This window comes from Caloenas nicobarica, chromosome 1 (assembly GCF_036013445.1).
Source record: "Caloenas nicobarica isolate bCalNic1 chromosome 1, bCalNic1.hap1, whole genome shotgun sequence".
In the NCBI taxonomy this organism is placed as follows: Eukaryota; Metazoa; Chordata; class Aves; order Columbiformes; family Columbidae; genus Caloenas; species Caloenas nicobarica.
Window position 1 is genome coordinate 10,051,266 of NC_088245.1, and position 27,949 is coordinate 10,079,214.

Here is a 27,949-nt window from a genome sequence, read left to right on the forward strand (position 1 = left end):
ACAGAGATTCCTCTGGCGTTCACTGAACTTGACTCCAGTGGGCTTCAGAATGAAGTTCAGAGAGCAGGGCCTGAGAAGATATGCATGAAGGTCTCAGGGATCACACCACATTTGGGGTGGTATCACCCTTAGTTGCAGTCTGTAGGGCTTTTTATTAGAGTCCTTAACCCTTCTCTGAGTACAGACAGGCCCTGCCTAATTCAGTTCATGACCATAATGATTCCACACTGTGACTGTGGTCTGGTGATGGGTGATGAAACGTGAAGAAATCTGAACGTCATCTTTCTTTCTGAAAAAAAAGATGAATAACTTAATAATAATTTGGATTGCATTAAAATTAGCTACAGGAAATTATCCCAGAAATCAACAGAACTTTAAGGAGAATTCCTTCTTTCCTGCAAGAGGTTGGCATGTTCGTCAGTTTGCTTTAATCAACAAAGTTGATTTAGATTATACTGTACAATACTGTACTACACTACACTGCACTACAATAGACTATGATCTTACCGGGTGAAGCAGCCAGAATTTTGAGCCAAAGTTCTGTTAAATGAAAGGCAGCATTTCTTCTTTGAAAATATAAATATCAGTAATTGAGTTATCTGATTGGATGCTGATTAGCCCCACTGACACTGTGCATTCCTATTTGTGAGTGTACATATATAGACATAGAAGCTGAGTGTATAACATACTCTTGCCAGCGTCACCGACTCTCTTCCCTTCTGGGGACTCCTGGGTGCTAGAAAATCAGGCAAGATGATGAATAAAGAAGTAAACTTTAATGTATTTTTTCAGTCACTCTGAATCAAAAACACTTAAAACACTTCTGTTTCTATGTCAGCGAAGTTTGTGCTGCGCTGGGAAAATAATATCAAACATTCTTTACTTTTTAAATAAAAAAATGCAACCTGCATGAGAAATGCATTGCTCTTAAACACAGCACCATGAGGAATAATTGCAACTTGTCACAGAGAGGGGTTATAATTATGTACGGTTAGTTGTGTCTCCGTGTGCACAATAGAAGTTCAAATGCATTGTTCTCTAATGCAATACCAGTTATTAGCATGTTGGGGATATTATTTTTTACTAATGAAGAAAACTAAAATGAAGCTGCAGAAGGGCTGGGTGGTGTGACACTGAAAGCAAGTGGAGGGAACAAAGAGGAAAGAGAAGTGCTTATTGCACAAATTGCAGATCTAAGCTTTGCCTCAGGAAAAGCAAAATTGCCCAAAGGGTCAGAATTTCAGCTTCTGTATTCCAGGACTTGTTTGTTTGTTGGGTTGGTTGGGTTTTTTTTGTTTGTTTGCCTGTTTTAAATCTGAATATGTATCGAACACTGCGCTAGACTTGACACTTTCCAGGCTTGTCTGAGTGAAACGTTGCAGATAGATTGCAGTATCTTAGAGAAAAATGCAAAGCCTAATAGTTGTTACAGTAGTTGCTATGGGTGTAATTCTCTGTCCCTTCTTTGTTACTTGCACAAATTCTCTGAAAGCATGCTCAGAAGGTCTTATTAAAGGGAAGAATGGGTTCATAATGTTTTTCTAGGCTTGCTCCTTATTCTGTCACTCAGAATCAGATTTTGGAAGACTAGTTAGTACCTGTGCTCACATTAGATTTTTCAATGCTAGGAACTGAAAAGCACATAAGCTAAAAAGCGAGACAGCCATATGCCTTAATTTTTAGAAGTGACTAACAGTTTCAAATATCAGGATTTTAAATTGCCCAAGAAGATACTTGGTGAAAATCAGACCCCTTGAGCAAGTCTTAAATTGGGTGCCCAACTCAGGAGCAGGAAAATATCACTTGGGAAATTAGAAAATCTCAGCCATATGCTTATTTGTTAACTCCACTTGACTAAGTCTTTTCTTTATGTTTCTTCCCCAATTTGCAGTTGTTTTTGTGTTGTAAATAAGATACCCTTGACTCAGACATGAAAGTTCCCCAGGAAAACTGGAGAACCTTTCTCTTGTTAAACAGCACCCTAATTATAGAAGCAATTTTACAAACAATCCCCTGGGGGAAGCATTTTCGTTCTCATCAGGAAGGCTCTTGAATAAAATAACACCTTTGCTAACTTCATTTATTTACAACAGGACACAAGACTGAGACTGGGTTAGATTTATTGCCATTACATCACTGATGCTCAGTAATTCATAAAACATTGGGTCTAAGAGTTAGCACTGCTGTTATTTCCTCTGATGCCTGACCTCACCACAGTCTAATAACATACAGGAAATCCAGAAGACAAAGGGGGAAGCAGTGGTCTTGAATGCTAAAAATAACCATAGAAAACTAATACAATTGTGTAATAGAGTATGGCCCAATAATTTATTTAACATAATAGTAGAATCTGCTAAAGCAATTAGAATCTGTTCCAAATGTTTTTAATGGAAAATATGTCGGGGGTAAGAATAAGTACACTTAAAGAACTGAGACTTTTAGGTTATGTAGTTCAGTTACGTGTACTGGTTTTAGGTTTGTATATCTTATTGCTTACATATGCAGACCACTTAATAACTTGACTAGAACAGACAGTCATTGTATGGTGGTTATATTTCCAGAGGTCATCCTGTATGAGCCAGACAGTGATCTTAGGTGATGTATTGCACTTGACAACCCAGAAAGTTGCAGTACAAAGGCATTCTAATTCTCAGTGTCCTCTGAGAATTGTTCAATATCCTTGATGGTATCTAGTGCCTGATATGCCATTGGGATGACATTTTTGGTGTCTTTACTAATGAGTTGAGATTAATATGTCATTTATGGTAACTCTGTATTTGATTTTTTTTTTCTTCTATTCACTCTACATTTGCAGGTTTTCCTAAAGGGATAAGTAATATAATGACACTATAATGAAATTCCTTGATATTTTTCATGTCTGCTCATTTATTTGTGTCATCCAGAATCAGAACAATATTTTATCCAAAACATAAATTTAGGCAGTGCTTTAAAATCGGTGCAAATAGTTACATGACATCATTAAAAACAACAAAACCAACAAAAACTCCCTAAAAATGTTGTATGGAAGGCAGATAAGTCTGGTGTCTTTAGCTTGTTCAATAATGCAAAACCAAGTTCACAAACATATACTTCATTTTTGAACAGCTGTTCAGTTTGACTGTGCCTGCCCTCCTCTTATTTACATATGTTGCACAGTTATTTGAAAGAGGCTATTCTTCATATAATACCAATATTAGTATGCAAACTAGTATGTTCAGGTGTGAACAAGTCTTCAGTATTTGACATTGACACTTGGTTTGTCTTCCAGTTAGAAGCAGAAGCACCTACAGATCATAAACTGGAATAATGAATCAATTGAAGCAGCTGTTCCTGAGCAGCCCCTTTGGCTATGTTTCCCCTTTCATTAAATAATTTAACTATAATTATGTAGGTAGATAGAAAGATAGAAAGATAGAAAGATAGATAGATAGATAGATAGATAGACAGATAGATAGGTATGAAACATTTCCCTTTGTGCAAAGGTTTATGGTAGCTTAATAAATATTTCATTTAATTTCAGAGGAAGACAGAAAAATGTGGGACTTTTGATATTTGACTGAGAGAGAACTATTGAGAGGGTTGAGTTGTCCAAATTCAGCTTAGTTCAGGGAGAAAGTTTTTCAAAACTTGTGCTTGTGAGAGTTGTCTACTGCATCCTAAGACATCCTCTGAACATTGTAAGCCAGGAAAACTTTACACTAGGAGTGACATATTGGGATAAAAGGAGAAACAGAAATCAAGAACTCTGTTCTGTTTTCATTGATCTACAGAAGGAAGCATGAACCTGGATGTCATCTCAACAGGTCTTTTATCTCAATATCAAAAGTAATATTTTCAGGTACCAAAATGTCAATGAATATCTATAAATAGAGTGGCTCAGTGTTTCTTGGGTCTAAAAAGGAGGACATGTATTACTGCAAAGACTTTCAGCGGTCAGGAAGCTGGGCAAACACAGAGAAGTGGGAAGATCTTAGAAGTTCATGACCAGTTTTGCAGGTGAACCCTCTTCGATGAAGTTCCTTCCCTGTCCCAAGAGAGTTTCAGTTCCAGGTCCTACAGAAGCTGGAGACCTTTCTTTGGGAACTGGATTTTACTAAATATCTGTCACGTAGAGTGATTTCCCACAGGGTTTTAAAACTGGTTTCTGATAATTCAATTCTCCCAAGCCTCAAATTGGAAAAGTGAAATATAAAAAAGGTGTTGCAGAGCCCAGTATCCCCCAAATACGTGAGGATAAAAACCCTATCGCATATGGAACCCGAACACTAAAAGTCAGAAGCCCATTGTGTGTATTTTTTTCTTATTTTTCTTTTTTTTTTTTTTAATAATTAATGATTTAAAACAGTTGTGCTATTGCTTCAATCACTTTTCACCTATTTCCCCAATGGTTACCACTTGCCTCAACATTTACATTTCTTTTAACATTTGTGATTTTTGCATAATTTCTCACATTATATTTATTTGCACTTTCATTTTTTTAAAAAATAAAGCATTCCATGGGGATGACTTTAATAAAGGTTTCTTATTAAAAGTTCCATAACAGCATGATTCCCAAACCTGAAACCAAAGTCCTCATATTTAACAGTTTTCATGACTCAATAGATTAAGTGTGAAATAGGAAATATAATAACAATAACAACGTAGCCATATCCTGCACAGTTGTTCCACTTAAAATTATTCTTGAAAAGTAACACAATTCATAAATAAATCATTTCTCATAGAATTAAATGTACTTAGAATGCTCTGTGAAATATCCTTGATATAGTCATAAAATATGTGTACAGAAAGTTGTATCGGGCAAGAGAAAAATAAAAAAAATCACTTAAATTACTATATTCAAGAGGAGGAAAGAGGAAAAGGAGGGAAAAAAAGAAAGAAAAGAAGTCCAAACAATGAAACCATCAGCATCTGTTTTCAAAGTCAGGTGTCTCCGAACAGCTGCTTCAGCAGTGTTTCTTTCGGAAAGACTCTTAGCTCAGACCTAAATTCAGATGAAGCTCCCTCTATGGTCGATGAAAGGAGACCTTGCCCTTGGGAACTGCAGTTCTGAGTTGGTCTGACTCATCATTCAGAGGAACCTCTTGGTTTCTGCTGATTGTGACTCGGGCAGCAAATTCAGCCACCTCTGTTAATGTCTCTGTGTAGAGGGGATAAGTACAAACCTTAACAAATATGAATGTTTTTCTCTGAGTGGGAAAGAGGGCTTTTCTTTTTGTTCTTACCAACACTGAATAATACAGAGAACACAATATTTCAATGCCAGCAATTTCTGACTCAGTTAAGTGATGTTGCCATTGGCCTTAAAGTCCTCCAACTGGATGCTCCTTCCTGGTGCATTGTGATGCTGCAGGCACTCCACACTGGCAATCTTTTGGGGTTATTTTTTTTTTTTCTGGGGTTTTGGGGTGATTTGTTTGTTTCCTCTTTAATCTACTTGTCTTATAAGGTGCTTCATGGTAGCACAACAGAGGGAAATGTTAACGTCAGTGATGCTCGCAGCTGTTGCCAGCTCTACCTTTTTTATTAAACAAAGAATGTGATAGTTCTTAAGGCCGTCGGCGTCTTCAGTGTTCCGGACCATCCCGTGTTATTGTTCAGCAGCTTGCTGAGGAGATCAGCCAGGCCCTGGGATATACCCTGGAGATGTGCTCCTTTTTATTTATGGTTTGGGGGTTACAAAAGTAAGGACATGAGTTTCTTCAATGGCACCAGAGCAGCTGTGGAGCCTGACTGCTGTCAAACTTCTCTATGCCTTCCATGCTTTGTAATTTAAACCAGTAATACCTTCTTAGTAGCTGTCCACACTCCATTCACACAGACTCTTCAGATCATTTGCTTGCACTTTATTGATTCAGTATTGACCAGCAGCATTTTTGCCACATTAGGCTCTGTAATTCTGGGATGGTTTCTGTGTGAATTGCCAGAAAAGTTTCAGGAGAAAAATCACCTTGAAACTCAACAGTCACCGGTGTCCATTCTGGTATGTTAGCTCTTTCCTACTAAGCACACGTTTTCTCAAAAGGCAGAAATAGTAATAGACTGGGAAAGAAGTTGGTTTTTTGGTTTTGTTTTTGGAGGGGGTTTTTTTTGTTGTTTGTTTCTTTGTTTTAGTTTTTGGTTTTTTTACAAAAACCAGTTAGCATATGCTTTCATCTTTCGTGTCCTTGTTTTGTTGAGACAGCTCTGGATGGGCTAGCTGCTGACAGTGATGCCCAGGTTGGTTTTCATACTGGGTATATATGCATATATATGTATATGTAGGTATATAGTTGGTATATGTATATGTTTGTGTGTATATATAACATTATGTCATATTTGTACACTGTCTGACTTAAGTTATCAAACAGCGAGACATGCAATAAGTTTTGTCAGATAGCAGTGTCTTGTCACCGCTCAGTATCATGATATGGGGCATTACTTCAGACATATTTCGGCCTTTTGAAAGTGATTTTCTGGAGCCATGAAATGGCAGATCGTTGAGCTAAAGAATGGGAACCACAATAACTTTTACGTTCATTTCCATGATTGAACCGTAGTCCTTTCTGACTGAGTCTTGCCACTATCACTCTATGTGCTACAGAAAAACATGTGTTTTAAGGAGCCAGAAGCATAATCTCACACCACGCGAGGCATTTACTAGGTGAAACAATTCATGCCATACCATGACCCAGCAGTTGTGTGACTGTAATTTCAACCTGCAGTCAGTTGTTGTCATTATGAGTTTGTGGAATTTGAAGACGTAAATAATGTCTCAGTTTCAGTAGTTTTATTATGGATTATGCTGAAGCATCAATGAGATGTAAACCTAGAGTTTAATAACCCAGCACCAACTAAATATAACATGATATAGTAAGGTTTTTAGCTACAAGGATTCTTAAAGAGTTTTGAAGTACATTGTACTGTTCTTTTGGGCTGCCAGTGCAACTAAAGGGTTTTGGACAACAAATTAGACTCATTCTTTGAATATATTGTTTTACTTTGCATTTCTAGAGAATTTCCTTCAGCCTAGTAAGCTTACTTTGTCATGAATTCCTGTCTTGGGTATTATAATAGCCTCACAAAACTGAAACAGTGAGCATTTGGTGAATACACAGTTTTTCTTGCTGTTTATGGCAAAGGTATTTGCTGACTCATTGCAGTAGCATTCTTTACATTCAATCTACTGTAAAACTCAAGAGGCAGCAAAATTATAAACTGATCAGGATTTTTTCTAAGAGCAAATAATGTCCATTCTTTGTAGCTAGAAGCTCCTGGCTGTACTGTGCAAGAGAAGGCCAGTCTCACACAGTCCAAAGTCCCGCTCAGGTCCTGGCCTTTGCTAGCTCCAAGCAGATTGATTTTGGGCCCAAGTCATTACCCAAGAGCTGCCTTTGCTCTCTGCTGCCTGCACATGGGTTTTCAGGTGGTTTATAATTAATCATTTAGGTGTATAGGACAATTTATAACACTAGGAGCACAGCCTGAATTTTGAGTTTTACACAGGGGCTAACTCTCTGGAAAAGGATCAAGCACACATGTTATAAAAAATGAAAAGATAAAATTTCGCCCTCATTGAAATTTACTTGTCTCTTGCTGCTATTGCATCTCGGGGCAGAATCTGGGTGAAAATGCTGCAGACAAGTGACTAGTACAATCAAGTACCTATCATTAGTCATATTGCTTTCTCGTTTTTTAAAATGAGGGTGAAGAAGTACCTAGAAAAGAGTTTATTCCTTTGCTGCCTGTATTTATTGTGGGTTTGCAGATACAGGCAGTCTGAGTTAAGCACCCAAAAAGCTATTTGGGCAAGGTGCCCTATTTGTGACAGGTTAAACGTCCTATAGCATGTTTATCAAAACTCCTCGGGGCCTCAGACTAACCGTGATACATTTATTTGGCAGTTAACAGTGATGTATTTATTGTCATTATTACTTGCCCATACATTTGGAAACTTATTGTACGTGTCTCTACATTGCATTTTAAATGAAATACAAAAACACTGTGGGATTTCCTTGTCATGCCTCTTATTTCAAATGTTTTATTCCACAAACACAAAGAGAAGGGTGGATCATCTCTGACTTAATGCTGACCCGGTTCTCCACTTTTTCTTGTCTGCTACACACCAATATCAGTAGAGTTACAGTGACATAAACCAGAAAAATAGTCAAAAATCAGATCCTTCCTACACCAAATCACTTTCCACATCTGTTTTTTATTTGCCTTATAATGACATATGAGATTGTTTTGGGAATATATTCTGCTTTCACTGTCATGCTACTGACTTTATAGCCTTATCAACTATCCATTGGTGTGCAGGTTGAGCAATTATCATCGACTAAGAAGAAATCCTAAGAAAACATAGATTGATAATAACATTTTTCAATAATGTCTTGTAGCATTAGTGCCATTTTCTATTACTGTAGTTGAGGCCTAGCATTCTCCTCAATATGCTGCTTTTATTTATTGTGCAAGATCTAGATATGGACCCTACAGCAGAAATTCAAAAACGCTTTTCTTTTTCTTTATGTATTCATTTCTGTTTAGAAGAAGCAAAGTCAGAAAATTGGATAGAAGCAAGGAATGTATCTGGACTATTAAGAAATAGAAATACAAAGAAAGAAATTTAATACTCTGCAAGATATTACAGATACTGTATACAGGATGACTATATAAACATAATAAGGCAGGCTACATCTACAAGAACACGCCTTAGGAGACTGAGCTTGAATTTTGGGATCAAACTTCATGGAGTTGTGTCCAAACTTTTTATCTTGCAGTCCGGTAAGCCCCTCCAGATAGACCATTCTGCTAACAGTCCATTTTCCCTTCACCTTTTTCTCCAGTAAATGGAGTGAAATGTGAAGTCCTTCTGATGTCCCTTTGAAAATATGCAAGGATACATACACAGATGTATCCTTGCATGTTGTAATTAAACAAGCCTGTAATAAAAACTGTAGCCTGTGACCCACTTAGAGAAACATGGACTCCATAGGTTTCAAATAATACCATTTGGAAGTAGGTTTGGTCACTGGCCTGGCCCAGGCCTTGGACGAACAAGATGAGGAGGGCAGGGTGCCAGGGAGGGCTCTGCTTCCAAATGCTTGAATTTATTGCTTGTGAGAAAGACATCAGCTATTTGCCTGAATGATCTTCACATTAAAAAAACATTACCAAAGCAATTGCTGAATAAAACTTGAGTTGTTGATATTTTTTGTGTCCTTCACAGCATTGTGGAGTGCCAAGTCTCCAGCACTGAGCACCAGGTCATTGCCCTTGAGGATGAAAGTATTGTGCACAATTTTGATGGTTTTACTTGTGAGCCCAGGACAATGTAAGACTCTGGAGTTTACACACTAGTTAAGTTTTCATGAAGTTGTAGCCTGAGACTTAGTCTGGAGAAGTGAAGCTGAACAGGCAGTTTAGGACCAGTCTATAACTGCTTGAAAGGTAGTTACGATGGATGCTTTTCCCATCTATTTGCATCTTTACCATCATTGCAGATGATATAATAAGGAAAAAAAGTCACAAGCTGCTCCTTAGAAGGTTCAGTTCAGAAAAAATTCTTCAATATGAGAGCAACTGAAGTTGCCCAGAAAGGTTATGAAATTTCCATTTCTGAAGGTTTTCATGAGTTGACAAGACAAAACCAAAACTGGCCATACCCTTTGTTGACAATAGTTTTCTTTCAAGTCCTCCCGGACTTAATGATACCTAGAAAGCTCTTCCAGCAAGCAGCTCTATGATCCTATGTTTGGAAAGGAATGATGTGAATAAGAAAGGGGGGTCTGGAAGCAGTAAGTGCTTGAGAATCAAGTTGAAAAGCTGACATGTTATGAAATAAATAGGGGAAAATATTGTAACATCTTCTTAGTTGCTTTCTACTATCGATACATATATTTTAGACGTATTTTCTGATATTTATTTATTTTTTATTTTCTTAAAAGAGATGGCTGATCTCTTTTAAGAATCTTTTTTCTCTGATCACTCAGTGAGAAAAAAAAGAGACTGTATCACGCTGTAGTTCCTATTACAGCAAAAGCTACTTGGTCCTGAAAATATCAGTTAAACAGAGACCTTCAGCATCTACCTCATAGAGAATTTTTAGGTATAAGCAACTGAGAACTGGTTGCAAAGGCCTAAGTAATCAGAGAAACTGTTGAGAGTAGGGTTGTCTCAGATTTGGGGCTCCTTGACTTAGATGTCAATGCAAATCAACCACATGCAGGTGGGAAACGGAAATTTAAGTTTTTGGTGTGACCTTCACAAGTCTTCTGTCAATGTAGAAATCTACTGTGCAAAAAGCATCTATTATTCTGCTTTTAGCCTCACTGCAAAATGTAAGATAAACACACTATTCAAATTGATTGGCAGATTGGGTCCCCCAGTTAAAATTAAAGTAATTAAGTGTACTGAAAAGCCCATTACTTTGGATTTACTGACCTTGATTTGAGTTAGTGCTGACTGAAGTCCTTTTTAATCTTGGTTTGCATGCCCATATGCTTTGCTCTCAGCCTGTATATTTTAAAAGTTTCATTGCATAGTACTGAAAAATGAAAAAAAAAAAAAGCCACTTTATGCAGTTAAAACTGAATTTGAGGAATTTGAGGATGCATGAAACAGTAACCAAATAGGTTAGAAACAGCAGAATTTAGCATTGTATTATGTACTAATCTACACTTGCAGGATATTTCCAAAAAGTCTAGTCAGTGAAAACTAGGTTTTGGGTTTTTTTCAGACAAAAGTTTCAATTTCCAGCTTTTTCAGTAACTATTACTCAGATACATTCTCAGCGAAAACAAAAAGAATGCAATGAAACCATGTAAATTATATGTGAAATAAAATAGATGAGGCACAAGCTGTGCATGTGTATTTGTAGTTTAGAGTAGCCTTCAGCGCAATACTGATCAGAAGGTGGACACGTTTTCCAGATAGTCACGTAGTGTAATTTCACCTCTCTGAAGCCACAAAACACAGTATGAATCATATATACTTCACTCTACTCAACTTATTTTTAAAATTCTTTCACCAAATAATGTTGCTTTTTCTTTCTTCTTTTCCACTCCACAGGACAACATTTTTAGAATGGATGATTCACATTTTGAAAATGGCCGAGGGAAAAGCCCTTATGATCCTAAACTGCTGACAGCTTCTCTTTTAGTAGGTAGGTGCCACAATAAAAATTCAATGAGATATGCATTCACTGTAAATAATTGCCAGTTTTCTGCTTTTTTTTTCTCCTTGCAGCACCTATGATAGGGCTTCATTTGATACATTTTGTTTCCAGGCTAAAGTCATTCTGGTTTCATTTCTAATATGAATAACCCAAATGTCTTGAGAAACAAGGTGTATGTAAACCACAAATCTACTATCACAAGAGCCACTTTATACCTTTGTAAGACCTTGATTCTGCAAAACGTTTCTGTTCTCCAGAGCCAGGTGATTCTGGAGGTATTTTTATTGCTCAGTTTACAGACTGGCCTCACTGATGGTCACACCAGCACAGCTGAGAGCAAAGTGGGAGCAGGAATAAGTTATTTATTACATTAGTTTTGCTGGCAATGAAGATCTATCACCTAATTGTACCTGCATGTGAGCTGGAGATACACCAGTGGCCACAAGTCCAGGCCTTAAGATGATGTTTCAGCTGAAGAGTTATCTGACAGTGAATTGTGATAGTGTCACTATCTGACAGTGAATTGAACTCCTGGCCAGAACACAAGGATTTCCAGAAATCATGTATTTCTGAATTAGTACTACTTAATTTCATGGAATATGGAAGTATAGAGTATGTGGACTGTGTTAATCTAATTGAACTAACTTGATTAATTTTATCTAATTGATTTAATTTATCTAATTGAATTAATTAATTATGTTCATTGTTCCTCCTTACAAAAAAAGGCAGAAAGATGTTTTGTAAGAAGAAATTAATAGTGAAACAAGTTAGATTCTTCTTTCTGTAACAACTCTGCCCAGGTGCAGTCACTTTATCCTTAATATATAACTTTCTGGCAATTTAGTACAACTTCAAATGCAAAGGGGCAACAATAGTTTCAGAAGACTGCAAATTCCCTTAGAAGGCTTTGGGAAATTACACATAACCAGATATATTGGTTTCTTCAGGACTTTGTCCATATTTCTAGTCTAGGGCCTTGCCTACCACGTACCCTTATCATATTTACATTATATTTAAAAAATTTAAGCTATTTAAAACAGACATCAACAAAACCTTAGTCTTGAGTGTGCCTCATTTCCTGATCTTCGAAGCCCCTAATGATCACAGGTGATGAGCAACCCTGGGGACACGGACTTTTTAACAGGAAAAACAAGAAAGACACCTACATCTTGTTCCAACTTGTACCCTGTACAAACAGAAAGGAAAAAAAAGTGTGTGTAAAAGGCTAGTGTATAAATTAGTGCCTGGAGCGACTTGAATTTGTGGCAGAGCTAGTCTCAAGGGAATGGCTTTACTATTTACTTTAATATACAATAAAGAAAGAGAATGATGACAAGCCAGTATTACATGGTATACCCGGTATGTAACTGCACAAAGTCAACAGCGTCTAGCTTTTCACATTCCTTTTTTTTTTCACTCAGTCTGGCACAAATATGATTATCTTATTTCCCTTGGCTTAGATTTCATGTCTTTAAAACATCTTTGCTTTCTTGAGCCCGCTCCCTACCACTATAATTTTTACTCTATGTATTTTTCCTTCTAATAAACAATAGACTCAGCATGATATTTTGCTTTGAGTCAGGCTTCAATTAGAGACATGAGTTTATTAGCACTATAGAAAATGGCGCAAATTCAACATTCAAAGCCAGTCACTAATTTCTACTTTAGTGTCTTACAAAAAATTCTGGGTGAAGTTAAAGTTAACATTCCTGCATCCTGAACATGAACACCCTTTCTTCTCTGCCTCTTCATAGGTGCCTCATAGTCATTCTTTGGTACTGACTATAATGCTACATTTACTTCAGTCCTTCACTGCAGAGGTTCCTCTGATATTTCAGAAAATGTACACTGGATTCACTGAATTTTCGTAATGACTTACTCTTTGCCAAAAAATTTTATGATAAAATGATAACCCAAGGCAAAATAATTTGCTTCCCTCAAAATGCATGAGGAACAGAGAATGAACTGGCCAAGCAGTTCGTGCATGCAGAACTTTGGCCCAACTATTGTCTAAAGTAGGAGCGAAGCAGTGAGCAGGTCTGTGAAGGCCAGAGGAGCCTCTTGACCACAAATTCCTCACATGAAGAAGAACATAAATGGGCTGCTTCACCCCTTCTCCTGAGCTCAGCTACTCCTGGCCCCTCATGTGCCAGAAGTATTGGTCCTCCTAAGTAACCATGGCTTATCTTAGGTTCAAGAGGGCAACTGTGTGAAACTATTACCCAGCACTCACTAAAATGCAATGTTATAATTTGTAACACAATGCAGCTATCAGGAAGATAAAAGAAGGCTGAGAAGTAAGAGTAATTAATATGGTTAAATACAGGAGGAAAATAAAAATCTCTGTTGTTCATTAGAAGCACTAAACAGAGATTTTGTAAAATATGGGAGAAGAGTATGTTATTTACTCTGTAACTAGAAGGTAAATCTTAGGTAAGTGAAATGTAATTACCCAAGCTGGAATTTGGGTAAAATACCAAGATTAATTTGCAGAAAGTGACTGAAGATCTTTAATAGCTATTAGTGCTATAAAAGGATTCTTATTTTATATTTCAGCTGAAGGAAAGTGTAAGAAGGACGTTCAGTTTTCCCTCTCTCTTAAAAAAAAAAATGGAGAAAAAAAAAAGGAAAAAAAAGAAACAGTTCATCATTATTAAATTGTTCCAATATTTTTCCAGTATATGTTCCTTGTTCCTTCCACCTGCAAACATTTTTCATTATTTTTTTAAGAGTTGTTCATTAAAGGTAGTTATTGCTACTCTACTCTAAAGTAAACACCAGCTGGGAACATGATATAACTAGTTCCTAGTAATATAAGACATTATTCAGCCATTCCCATCTATGTGTTGCTAACTAAACAATCTCCATTTGAGCGGGCTAATGCATGAAAATGGAGAGACTAAGCAGTCCCTGGGCACCACTAGTGTGTATTCCAGGGCAGAAGGAAAATGAGACGCAGCCTGGTTTTCAAGGAATATAATCACAGGAGAAAATTAACACTGAATGTATTAGTGTAAAGCTATTGTGTTGGGATAGTTGAAAAAACCTCAGAGAAGGAGACAGCACTGTCCCATTATCAGTCAGTTTTTCTTTAGGAAATGACCCTTTGGGATTTTGAAAAGCTCTGATGATCCAGAATCCCCAAAGCTATTTATGTTCCTGTGTCTCACTGATATTTAAAAAACAAAAAAAAACCAACAACAAAAAAACCCACAAAAAAAACCCCAACAACAACAACAAAAAACCCAAACCAAAAAAAAAATACCCCTCCTCTTCCTTTTGGGAAAAAAAAAAAAAAAAAAAAAATCAGCTTAAGTGGCTTATTACTCCTTATTATATGGATCAATTTGATCTGAAATACAGTGGCTTCTTGCCAAGGGAGAACTTTCCTATCTTATTTATTAGAAATTAACTACTAAGTACATATGAGGTTCAGGATTTTAGAGTTATTCTGCTTTCAGGGAGCTTTCATTGTTGTCTTTAGAAGAAGTGAAGGCAAACCACTGCCATGTATATCTGAAAATCTTAACTTTAGCAAGTAAACCTACTAATCGAGGATAGCAGATTTCATTTGGAAAAATTTTTACCAGTGAGAGTGACCAGGACATTCAAGGCTTGGTTTTGCCCATATTCCACATCCATTCAACTTCCTTATTTATTTCAAAAAGGAAGCTTACACTTTTGTACTCTCAAGATATATATATATATATATATATGCATACATATATATATATATTTAAGAATGCGGTCTTCTTTAAAGGCTGAATAAAAACAATTCAATGTGTACTGCTTAGTTTTTAACAACTTTGTATCTAATGAACTTGAGGAGGTGTTCACAGTTCCATGCTGCTTATGTACAGTATGTGGGAAAATGGTTCCTCCCCAAAATGAAGGCATTACTGTGGGGTTTAGTTGTTGGCTCTTTACTTAGTAAAGTCAATATATGTATTTCTGTTTGCATTCATACTTCAACATGCTACTTCTTTAGGATAAAGTTGTTTGTGTCCCAAATGTAGAGCTGTTTCCTATGCAAACATCTGAGGGCCACCAGCTTGTTTGAGACAGTCGTTGCTTTATGCTGCTGGGCTGGAAATACAAAGTGATAACTTTCATTGTTTTCAGTTTGGTTTGGGTTTTGTTTGTTTTGGTTTTTTGTTGTTTTCATTTGGTTTTTTTCACTTCATTCTTTCTCCTTGAGAAATATTCGTCAGTTTTCAAACTCTTCATTTCGACTTTCTTAATGAAAACTGTGTTTAAAACTACTGACAATAACACAGTGAAGACTATCAGTGACATAAAAGAATCATTTTCTAGACAAGCAATGGGTAAATTTTAGTCCAAAAGAAGGTCTGCAAAGGGGAACAAAGATGAATGTACTTCTATCTAGACAGGAGGCAAAAATCCTTATATAGCTTTTAAATAGTACTAACTCAAAGCATGTGCACATCTGGGACATGACTTGAGGCTCACACTGAATTTAGCAAAAATTATCTAAAGCCTTACAAAAATAAATAAGATTCCTTGGTATTTCTATCTAGGAGAAGTCAAAATCCCATTTTTACATGACTACAGCAAATCAGTTCAAACTGCAGACACTGGTCTGAGTATAGTGAAACTTGGAGGGGTTATAGTCAAAAGCAAAGAAAGGTCAGCTAGTTTCCTACAGACTCTTCCTCTGCTGGAAAATGCTGAAGCCTGTTATTGGCAAAACTTTTACTCTATTACCACTGATGAAAAAGTACCAGCTACAAGAGCCTAGTAACATGAAAAAGTCTTGTGTTGAACTGGGTCAAACCTGGAAGATATATGGCTTTCAGTGGTGTTTATATATTGAATTAGAAGCTGAGGTTCCAAAAGCCTTACAATTCTAAATATTGCAAATATATAATTTTAATGAGTTTTTGAGCTATATTTGTTTTAATTTTAATAATGTAGTATTAAATATAGATTTTTTTCTTTCTTGATTGACCTTTAGTTGATAACTAAGAAGTAAAATAGGACTTGTTTTTTTTTTCCTTTCCCCCTTTGATTTATATTGATTTATCAGAACTCACTAGGGACTGAACGACAAGAAAATGAAGATGAGGTTAAAGAAAGGTTAAGCATAGCATCAAAGCCATTTTTTTTCCCAAGCAAAAAGGTTTTATGTTCTCTAAAATCTCAGCTGCATACTCTGTACATAATAATCACTATAATTAAGTGATTGTCTCCCCTTCAAAAAAAGTTGAAAGTGACATAGAGGAATGATAAATTGTTAATTAATGATATGCTGTTCTGTTTCACTTCTGATTACACCTCCTGCTGGGCACGACCGGTCTATTTGCTTCTAAGCTCTGCTGTGAATCCATTCAATTCCACGCCTTTCCGCTATCGTGTTTTCACCCTTCCTGACTTTCATGACTACCATATGGTACAGAGCCACTGTAGGTTCAGTTGATAATTTCATGGTGTCAGTGTTCTGAGGAAAAGATGCCAGTGTTATCCAGTAGACATGCTTGGACATGGTTGTCCCACCATGGAAATATCTAAAATTGCCATGAAAATTATAAACTTGTTCCTAAAGGGTGCTTTAAAATGAGGATATGGTACAGTTCATCATGACCATGAAATATTTATTGCCTTAGCTTAATGCAAGAGTTATTCTATCCTCAAACTTGTCTTTTTCATAGAAGACCCATTTAAGACGGGTAGCTTGAAAATAGCCATTGGAAGGAATAATATTTTTTTATTCCATATTAAAAGTATAGGGTAGGGTATCTCATTTCACATACGGATGTAAAAAGGCACAGTCCTACAAAATGCATTTTTAGCAATTTGAATTGAGAGTAATTTCATGAATAAGCTCAACATTAATGCCAGAAAGATACGTGTTGTTCTTTGATTCCTGGTTGTTTTCTGTCAGGCTGATCGCTATATACTTATTGTTATTTTTCTCTTTATCAGTTGGAAGGTATTTAACTTGACCTGGTCCTTTGAATTTAGACTGTATCTCCCTCTGCCTCCTCCATGATACTTCTACTTGGCTGAGCAGGGGCACACTGGGACTCTAATATTATGAGTTTCGTCTCCAGCTAAGCTATGTATGTGCCATTTATAGGCTGAAGTATCACAGGTCAATTTTTAATTCACTTGTTCACTGTGATATGCATGGGGTCAAGGTAGCAGGGAATGATCTCATTTATTCTCTCCCTTAGCTGTTGCCCTTTGCCAGTATCACAGTTACAAAGGTGGAAGGAGGAGAAAGGTATGTTCTGTCTTTCCTGTAGAAGATACTGTTTGCAGACGATTTGCTTGCTCAGAAAGAAAAAAAAATCAACCAAAAGACAGTTTCTATATGAAAAATTCAAGGGACTTGGTGATTTTCTGCACAAAGATTGAATGAGCTGGACTCTCCAATTCCCAACACAGAGTTGTGAACACCCAGTAGGTCTCCGGTCCAAACTGCTGTTCAAAACAGATTAGATTCACAGTTAGGTAGGTTTTTGGGGGGCTCTATACTACTGCCTACCAGGGATAGGTGTGCAAGCTCTCACTGTTCAAGACTAAGCATCCAAACATATTTTTGAAAAGTGGCCGTACTAGCAGTCAGGAGATACAGCTCATTTGAGAGAGGTTACAGTTAAGCTGTGCAGTGAGAAAGTGGGTCCCATTATGTATTTTCAATGACGATACATTGCGTATGGCTTATTGCTCTGTAATTTTCTTATTATCCCTATTAGCGTAATATAAACCTAGGACGGACAGCTTTCTCTGACTTACCATGACTGGAAAATTGAGAAATGTTGCTTACAATTATGTCCTCCCGCAGATGGAGAGCTGTACTCTGGGACAGCAGCAGACTTCATGGGCAGGGACTTTGCCATTTTCCGGACTCTGGGGCATCATCATCCAATCAGAACAGAGCAGCATGACTCCCGGTGGCTAAATGGTATGTAAAATGTACATTTATCCGGTTACATTCATCTAGCCATTAAAGACGAGCACACGGCTTGTTCCAGCAACATCTGTGACATATACACTCCTCTTTTATTTGGAGCAGAATTTTGTCTTAAACCAGTTAAACTAATCAAAAGTGATTTATAAAGAAGCATTTTTGTTTTAATTACATTGAGATTTGTGGAGTGTGATTAAATTTAAAGCATATACAGACAGTACGGCTAACACAGTCATGCCACAGGAGCAGACTGCTGTAGGGCGCAAGTTGGACAGAAGCGCAAGGCTTGTGGAGGCATCAGCCACACGTCAACACAAAGTAGCTACAGAGCCTTGGGCAGGACCATGCCTTGAATAGGCTTTAATTTTTGTCTGGATTGAAGGGAATCTGACACTGGCAACCAAAGTCCAGCAGAAAGGGAATCAGGAAAGCTTCCTGAGCAGGCCAGAGTTCTCAATAGTTTGGAGAAAGTGAAAGGGGTCTTGGGCATTCCAAAGTATTTGGTTTCAAAATAGTCGACATTTTAACAAAGCACAATAGCTTACATTATTGTATGGATATTACTAATCAGGCCTGTAGTTGGTTGTTTTCATGTATGGGGGAGAGAGGGATATTTTCAGAGAAAAACTGGTTTTGGCTTCGTGTACCAAAACACTTTAAAATGCATCTGAGTACTCTGTCCAAGTCCTACTGAAGTCAAAATTCCAATAACTTAAATGAAATTGCACTTGGCTTTAGCTATGCAAGGATATGAGCATTTTGGAAATTAGTTCATCATCTGAAAAAGCTGACATTTGATTTAAGTGAGCCAGTAATCCTAGCTGTAGTTACTCTGAGTTAATTTATATTTTAATTTTTGAAGAGTTGACTAGCCACTTTTGTTGTACATGCTGCTTGCATCTGCACTCCTGTTTTTAAATTCACAGAGTATTTTGTTCTGAGATATTTTTCACTGCTACCCACATTATTTATGTCTGTTCTGAGGTCCAGGTTTTCTTATGTGGTTTTGCAATTTAGTGCAAACTGTTCACATAAATTTTTAATGTGTTAAGAGCAGACTATATTTTAACAACACAGTTTCTAATTAGCTACAGTCAGGAACTTCTAGTATCATGGTAGTTATCATATTAGCTGGATATACAATCCATAACAAAGCCAATCCCTGTCTCATAATTAAAACCACAAAATGCTATTGCAGGTTGAATAAACAACTCTATTTATAACGTGTGCTTTGGATACGTGTATCAGATATATGTGTATATGATGCGTTGTATGAATCTGTATTTTAATATAACGAGTTGTATGAATCCGCTTTTTGTCCTGTTAAATTTAGGTTTGTCATAATTCACGCAGACTACTGTGAGGACAGATTCAGGTCTATCACATTTCAGTTGTACAGTCCATGCTTGCCCAGTAACCCAGAAATATTGTTCATTGGTTTATTTTGTTGTAATAACATATAAGATTTCTGGACTTCAGGAGACAGTAAAGTACAAGGCTTACAGACATATCCATCCATCTTGGTACCTGCTAGAGTAATAATGTGTTAAAGATAACACAACACCCACTTTTGTTGTGATAGTCATGATGACATAAAGTCCAATCATGCAAGCAAAATCTGCTTTTGTGCAGTAGATTTACACAATGACAGCCGAGTCAGGAGGATTTATGCAGTGGGAAAGCACAGCCATTGTCCACAGCCCCTGTACTTCATCGCTGAAAATGTGTCATTCCTTTGTGGATTTGGTTATCAGTCTTTCAGCGCTAAATGTGAGAACTGCTTTTCCCAAATTAGCACTAAGGTTACATCTGACAGGGTGCAGAAACCACAACTGCTTTGTGCTCAAGATGGGGAGGAGAAGACAGTTACACATAAAGAGCTGATGAACTTCAAGATCTCTAGAATTCAAGTATCGTCCAAAAGGAGCATATAAATAGAAAGGCAGCATTTATCGGAGCACAGGGTGAAGATGATTTTCAACTCCAAGTGTAGTTCTTACCTACATTCCTGTACGGAAATTTTCAAGCTAATTCTAAAAAGGGAAGACTCAGACTGAGACCTTCTGAAATTATTCTCATAACTGTCAATAATATAGTAGAGAATAATCCCTAAGTATATTTTTGAAATCTATCTCTCCATTGCAACTGAAGTTTACATTCCTAATATGGAAAGATTGGCTTAAAATCTGCCCTACAATGTTCCTATTAAAGGCTCTAAGTCTTTACTGTAAATTTCTCAGTGATAAGGTCCTGGCAGCCTTTCCACACGGTACTACTAATTTCAGTATCTAACAGGGACATCCAAAAATGACAATTGCTTGGGTTTGAAACTCTGCAGGCACTCCAGTCCTTTGATTACTTTTTTCTTTTGTCATTTGTCTCTTTTAAATATAAAAGCAGCATTGTGTTTGTACTTATTTAAAGTAGAAATACTTTTAATGAAACAGGCTCCTATAGAATGTCAGGGTGTACTCTACTTTCTTAAAGATCTGTATAAACTAGTTTTGAACCCTAGGTTTGAAAACATTCATACATTTTTTAGTAAAGATGTGGATTGCTGTGTTGTGGTGGGTTTGCTTTTCTAGTTGCTTTCTACAGTGTGCTTAGCCTCAGGTTAAAAACCACTATTTTAATGGACATATACTGAAAGCTGGGTAAGAACAGCAGTTCTGATCAAACTCATTTCATCCCTTTGGAGTTTAATAGCTGGGCGGTGAGACACCCAGTTGTAAGTCCTTGCTAATGTTTACTTCATTCAGAGCAGGAACTGGAATCTGCTTTTCCCATACTAAGGCTAAGGTCAGAGCTGACAGGGTGCAGAAAACACAGCTGTTTGGTACCAAAAATGGAGCGGAGAAGATAGTTGCTCATGAAGAGCTTGCAAACTTTTCCCAGAATTTAAATATCATCCAGATCTGATGTAAAAGTAGAACGACAGTGCACAGAGCAATTAAGTTTTTGGATTTAAGTATGAACACAGAGCTCCTACAGAGATCACACAGTCACTTTTTGGAGATGCTCCACCTTTGAAAGAAGTTAAATGTTACTGGGAAGAGAGCTTCGAAGTGTGCCCGGCCCAAGGGAAGGTGCTGACCAACAGCTCTTAAAGACTTTTAAAGATATTAAATACTCACAGGCTTTTAAAGGCATTTCATTTTGTGTAAATAATTAAACAGTCACCCAGCCAAATAAAGCAAGGGAGACTGATTCAATAGCCATGTAGTCGGGGCATTCATCTAGAAGGTAGGGAACAATACATCAGTCACTGTAGCAGTGTATATTTAATTATTGATACAGCGTTGGCCAGATGTGACATGGAGACATTTGCAAAAACAGAGTAAAATATGTTGGTGCTCAGGAAAGTCATCTTGGGTATGAAAAGCTGCAGTTCGGTGCCCCAGACTGAATCATTTACTTTGTTATAAGCCATGTGCGTGCTCACCCTGGACATTATTGGCTCCTCTAGTAAGTGCATGGAGTTTCTCTGCACAAAGAGCTTTGACAGTCCTAGTTGGTCCCAGTGAGAGTCAAGTACAGTTTTGAACTCTTAGAAAAAAGAATCTTGAAATTGAAAAGAACATCTCCTGTCCAGCTTTACTATAAGGAGAAAAGGCTTTGATGTTACACGTGTATCTTACAGAGTCTTGCCTATAGGCAAAACCCATGTTTTCCTTTAAAAGTACCATTGCCTCTTATAGTTCAGAGCTATCAGAAGCTACTGTTATTTCAAGAAAGAGTAGATCAGGTCCTGCTTCTATGGACTACTTCAGCAATTAAAAAAAAAAAGATATATAGGAGACCCGAGCAGGTTGGAGCAGCTTCCCCTGGTACCAGAGAGTTCCCTGGTGAACTACAGGCAGCGTTTGCTGAACACCATCCACGGCAGCGTTCAGGCAAGGGCTGAGGGCATGGCTGGAGGCAAGAAGGCAGAAATGGTAGTGCAGTGTAGCAAAGCAAATGCTAAGCAATGCAAAAGCAGTGTACTGAAGGCAGTGTTCAAGCTGGTGATTAGGGGAGCAGAAGGAAAGCTTGGAGCCGCTCTCATCCTCCACGACTTGAGCACGGAGGATCTGGCCTTAAATTGTTAACGTTTTTGTAAAATGAATAGCCATAAACATTTATTTTAAAAGCAAAACAGAGTTGGGCTACATAAGATTTGAAAGGAAATGAAATCACAAAAGTTGCATTAAGATAGTATTATGAATCTGGTTTGCACCCCAGAAAAGCGACAGAATACTGGCCTCGCTCACCCTCTTTACTAGACCTGGGGTTAAGAGAGACTGTCAGTCTGGATTTCCAGTCCTGGCTTGGAATTTCCGTGCTTTTTATGAGTTTAAACCAGCTCTATGATATTACTTTAGCATACTTTCCATGGCTTAATTTTTAAAGTGGGGTAGTAGCTGTGCTTAGTCCCCTGGGGTTATTGTCCTTGGTAATCTTTACTTTACGGTTACATAAACAGCTGAGAATTATAGAAGCTGAGCGACTGTTCAATAAAAAAGAAAACGCTCTCTTAAATTTCACAGGCTCCATCGCAGGAAACATGGATTTGATACTCCACTGGCATTTATACAGAACTTTAGCCATCACTTTATGTTGTTTCCACTTACGGCAGTTTGTAGGATGTCCCAGCATTGGCAACATACTCTCATAATTTTGCATATATATGTGTTGCACAGTAGAGGAATGTATGGCAAGAGAAAGACAAGATTGCAGCTAGTTTATAGGATTTTTACCTCTCCAGTAAAATGTATTAAATTGGTCAAGGTGTTGAAAAATTAGTATTTGTTCTCTTGCAACTACCCTTGCTGAGATTCAGATGTGTTCATTTGCTCCTATAACTTGTCTTTGGTCACCCACACTAAACCCTTTTTCCACCTATACGTACCCACTAACGCCCCCTCTTCTGTGTAACTCTCTTGTCCCTAAACGCATTCTTAATTTCCCACATTCCAGCTTACTTCCTACACATTTCCAATCCAGATATACAGAAGGCACTAAAATACATGCCACCAAAGGTAGCAGATGTGGAAAATGGCTGATTTGCCAGCATAGGTAGAACCCAACCATCCTGGCACCTGGGGGTTATTTCATAAAGTACATCTGAGATATTCTTGGAGAACAGAGGTGATGGATGCTACAAATCCAATAAAACTCCAGCAAGGAAAGAGCTATTGAAATAAAGGACATTTAAAACAAAACAGAACAAAAAGACAGGGTATGAACTGCATATTAATATGTTTAGTCTTCAAACTAGAAGCCCTAAACCATGGGGGGAATGAAATTAGGAAAAGCTGCTTTATACAAGTAGTCAGTGAGGCAGCCTAGCTGTTTTTGAGAGGAATTTAGATAACGTTTTATGTGTTGTCATATAGCATGCTTGCCTGACATCGCAAGGGACTAAGAAGTCTTTTCCAGGTCTGCATTCCCATAAATTCACAAGGGCATATTTAAACAATCTTACCAGTGAAAACAGTGAGGGGAATTTTTTTGGTGTGTATTTTGTTGTTGTTGTTGTCCTTTTGTGGTGTGGTGTTTTGGTTTGGATTGGTTTGGTTTTTCCCCACAAAGATCTCTTGCTTTTAAAATATGCATTTCTATATTTGAACCAAATTAGTCAGCTGATATCTCCTATCATGCAGGCTGTGGTGTGGACCAAGTCCCACACTTTCCCACCACTGCTTATACTGGCATGAACAAGTCCGACCCTTGCAGGAACAAAACATGTCCATATATGCAAGTCTCATTTCTCATTCAATACACCCTCCCACCCCCATTCCCATTATCTTCATTGCTAAGAATAGTAATAAATAATTTCACAGTGATAAATTCCATGTGTGACAAATGCTAACGTCACCTAACATAGTGCTAGGAAGTATTCAGAAACTATGGTGACGGTGGCATAATAATGTGAACAGAATGGCATACACACTCAACTTACAGCGTTTTTTTCTCCCTTAAGTCTGTAGATCCAAATTTTAGAGACTGAATATGAATTTTAAATTGTTTTTCTCGTTGCAATCTAACAAGTCTCTTCTCTATACGTTTTTATTACAACCCGTTCATTTTCTCTCAGAAGAAATGTAGAATTTCTGAATTCACAAAGTCATCACTTCTTTCTTAATGTTCTTACTTGACCTTTATACTGTCACTAACCTGAGATGGTTACAACTCAGGAAGCCATAGGTCCAGCTGAATACTTGATAAGAAGATATACTCATGTTTTTGAACCAGCTGACTCATCCTGTCTGATAACTGCTCCCTGTATCTTTATACAACATAAGAGAAGCATTTGATTCAGAAATCAAAGACCAAGTAGCAATCAGAGAATGTGCTTTACAGTTCCTCTGGATGTGAGGAAGATCATGCAGATGGTGAGTAAAGATAACCAGAAAAATTATAATCTCCCATCAAGTGGCTTGAATGAAATTATTTTAAATCATTCGAGGAAATAGATCTTCTCTCTCTCTCTCCTCCCTCTTCCCCCACAACAGTCTAGGTTTAGGACATTTTCTTCATTAAATTTCAGTGATGTGGGTGAGATTTTGTTGCATTTAGGTATGAAAAATTGGTAAAAGTAGCCAAAAGATAAGTTTTGAGGCTGGAGTGGAAAAAGCGGGTAGGAAAGATGAAGCAGAAGAGAACATTCCCCTGGTTTGACTGTACATTTTGAGAACTTCCTGACACTCTGGAGAATGAGACCTGGGGCAAAAAGACTTGCATCAGTAAACATATTGGTCTGAGCTATAGCCACAATATGCTTGAGGAAGTTAGGATACAAATTAGTCTAATAACACCTGATTTAGGCTATGCATATGTTACACGGTTAACCATGGGCTCATTTATGGGTTTTAGCTCGGTCAGTCTGATTATCCACAGCAAAAAAAAATAATAGCTGGGAGTGTAGATTAGAAGCCATACTTTGCTGCAATTCATACTGTGACTCATTTTATAGAGCATTTAAGATCAAAAATAATGGAAGAGCTTGGGGTGTTTTGTGCACTGTTTCCACTGGAGACCAGAGGAGTTTGTCTGCTGCATGCTGTACAATTTTAGGAAAGAACTTCCTAGCTCCTAAAACAAGTGCTGTGGGATATGACCCCAGTCCCAAACAGATCAGTGTAGAATCTCTCTCTAAACAGAGACCCGGAAATGATTCCCAGCTTGGGGATCTCCACTCACTCACTTATACTGAATTGATCTATTGGTGAAGTGTCTTAGCATTGGTAAATCTTAGGGATTTTGTGTCAGTGGTGAATATCATACCAGGTCAATGACCCAGTAAATCTTGGTGAGCTTCAGGATGGGGAGAGACCTGAGAGTGCAGCCCTTCCCATCATCCATGCTCTGACTTCTCTTGGGAGGAAATTGGATGCAAGAGCCAGAACAAGCTCTGCTAAGATGCTAGATCTGGATAAATCAGTGCACCTGGCTGTAAAGGGCAAATCGGGTGATCTCACTTGAGTGTTCAGAATGAAATTTGATGACCCAGGTGAGCTGGTGTTTTTAGACATAGCTTTAGATAAACAAATTTGAGTCTCATCTGCCACCATCTATCAGTAAGAGCTGTATAAAAACCCATCTGCATGAGTATGCTTCAGGAGTCACATTCTTAATCCTGGATGTGTCCAGGTCTTTATCCTTATCACACTGAATAATAAACACCAGCAACTGTCTTATTATCAGTAGTCCCAGTGATATTCTATGTTCTCTAAAAAGCTATTTTTTAATTTTTTTTTTTTAACCAGAAAGGATTGTTTATTTGTATGTATTTATTTCAATGGATTATTTGTAGACTCGGCAATGGGCAGCTTTGTAAACAGAAGGTCTGTTATCATAAAGGTGACAAACTCAGTATATAACTCAAGTAGTGGTAGCTATGGCAATAAGCTCTACTAGAAAGCTTTGTTTACTACTTTCAGTTAATATATTAAAATGAAAAGGACCACATCTATCTATACATACATGTATAAATGCAAACTCACTACCAACATGCATCAGTTCATAGGAAGCCTCTCCTCTTGCCCTGGAGGTGAATTTTTAGTAAGGGAAAAAAAAGTAATTTGTGCAGCTCAGGTGTCGTGTTTTGGTTCTAAACCTGCACTTTGCTTTGCTTTTGGTGTAGGCCACACTTTTAATTACACAGCACACATTTCTTTATAATTATCGTTTTTACAAAGATCCAAATCAGCTTAAGGAAAAGGACAGTTCAGATTAGGTGGCAGGATGCCACGGACAAAGTTTATGTGTTATAGGTCCTGCAATTTCAAGTAGGTTTCCCATGATCTCTATGAGGGCACATCGCAGCTTTGATGCTCGGAAAACAGTGACTTTTAGCTACCAAATTATGCTCCCTTTCCTGTTCACAAAAGTAACTAACCAGTTATTCAAGAAAAGTTAAGCAGAAATCTGCTTGCAGGGAATCACACAGCAGAATACTAATTGATTTCAACAAAGCGGGAGTGGGTCTGTTACAGCCCCCTTCGTTGGGATATGACATACATCTGAATTTTTTTTTAATGTTCTTGTGTTGGGTATTTTTTCCCTTCTGCTCTAGCCATCAACTTAATGAGTGTTGACCCTGTCAATACCAATTTCCTCTTCTCAGGCCACCACGTTCAGAGTTTGGTGGGCATTCAATAGAGATTTACTGTTGACTGGGTAATTTGAGTTCATGTGTGTGGTGAAAAATTAGTGAGGAGAATTACCCAGGAAAGTGGATGCCATGACAATGCATGTCACCATGGTGTGACCAGCTCTGCTGACATAGGTTTCAAAAGCTCTCCCCCTGTGAAAATGGGGCCTGTTTGCAAATTAATTAGTTTCTGGCAGCGGCTTGATTGTTGACCCAAAGTTTGTAGAGTGGAAAAACAATCAGATTAGTGTGTTCAATATAAAGGGCCGGTGCAGCACTCAAGTGCAGTTTGCCAAACTGTTGAAGCCTTGAATAGAGTGAAACAAACTCTTTTTTGAGAAGCCGAGGCAAAGGTTAAGTGTGATGTGACTAGAGCATGCTGGCTGCAGGGCAGCGGGGGGAGAATTAAAGGTTTCAACCGCACAAAAATAGAGGGTGCTAAGCGAGTTGCATTGAATTTAATGAAATTCACAGCTTCAGATGCAAAAGTGTTTGGCAATGTTTTAGTCTGTGTTAAAGGGAGAAATAAGATGGCTTTGTTTTAAGGAGTTTTCTTTGTACAGTCATGTGGGACACCAGGGACTGAGCCTCTAAGGGTATTAGAGACACTTCCTGAACCTCCACGCTGTTTCTAAGCACCTGCAGACTTTGGGGGGTTGTACCAGTTCCTCCCCCTCCCTGCCACACACTGACTCCCTTTATCTCTAATGATTCCATCCAAGCTTCCCATTCATCACCTCCAACATTTGGGCAGGTTTCTTCTTTTAAATAGTGCTAGTGCTGAGACTCACTGGCAAACGTATTAGAAATCAATCCTTGCGGACAGATAGACTTGCTAAAACTTGTTATTCAGGTAGTGAGACAGAAGTTAGATGCTAAAAAATACCACAGGTCAGATCTTTAGCTGATAATAAATGAGAATATCCCCAGTGCAGCCAAGAAAGTTCTACTGATTTCTATGCATGGCAGTGCCCAGCTCATTTCATTAGTATGCTTTATTTCTTCGATGGCTGGGTTTTTTTATATAAACCTGCCCTTCAACATTCATTTGTGGCATTCATTGTTATTTATGCCCTTATAGTATTTCCTTTGCATCAAACAACCTTATGCATTTTATTATTTTCCCACTATGGCAAATAGAAAGATGGAAAATATCAACAAATGTGAAGGAGAACATGTTCGTGGGCAGTTGATAATAGCCTTCTCTTGAGCTGATGTCTGGGCCTCT

The 27,949-nt window shown here is 37.7% G+C and overlaps 1 protein-coding gene across 2 annotated transcripts in view; it reads left to right on the forward strand.

The window, feature by feature from the left end:
* SEMA3A (semaphorin 3A) overlaps positions 1-27,949 on the forward strand; it is a 200,762-nt gene that overhangs the window by 121,798 nt on the left and 51,015 nt on the right. For both annotated transcript variants that reach the window (XM_065629465.1, XM_065629474.1), the window contains 2 exons: positions 11,047-11,140; positions 17,961-18,080. In XM_065629465.1, the coding sequence (XP_065485537.1) occupies positions 11,047-11,140; positions 17,961-18,080 (214 nt within the window). The remainder of the gene's footprint in view (positions 1-11,046; positions 11,141-17,960; positions 18,081-27,949) is intronic.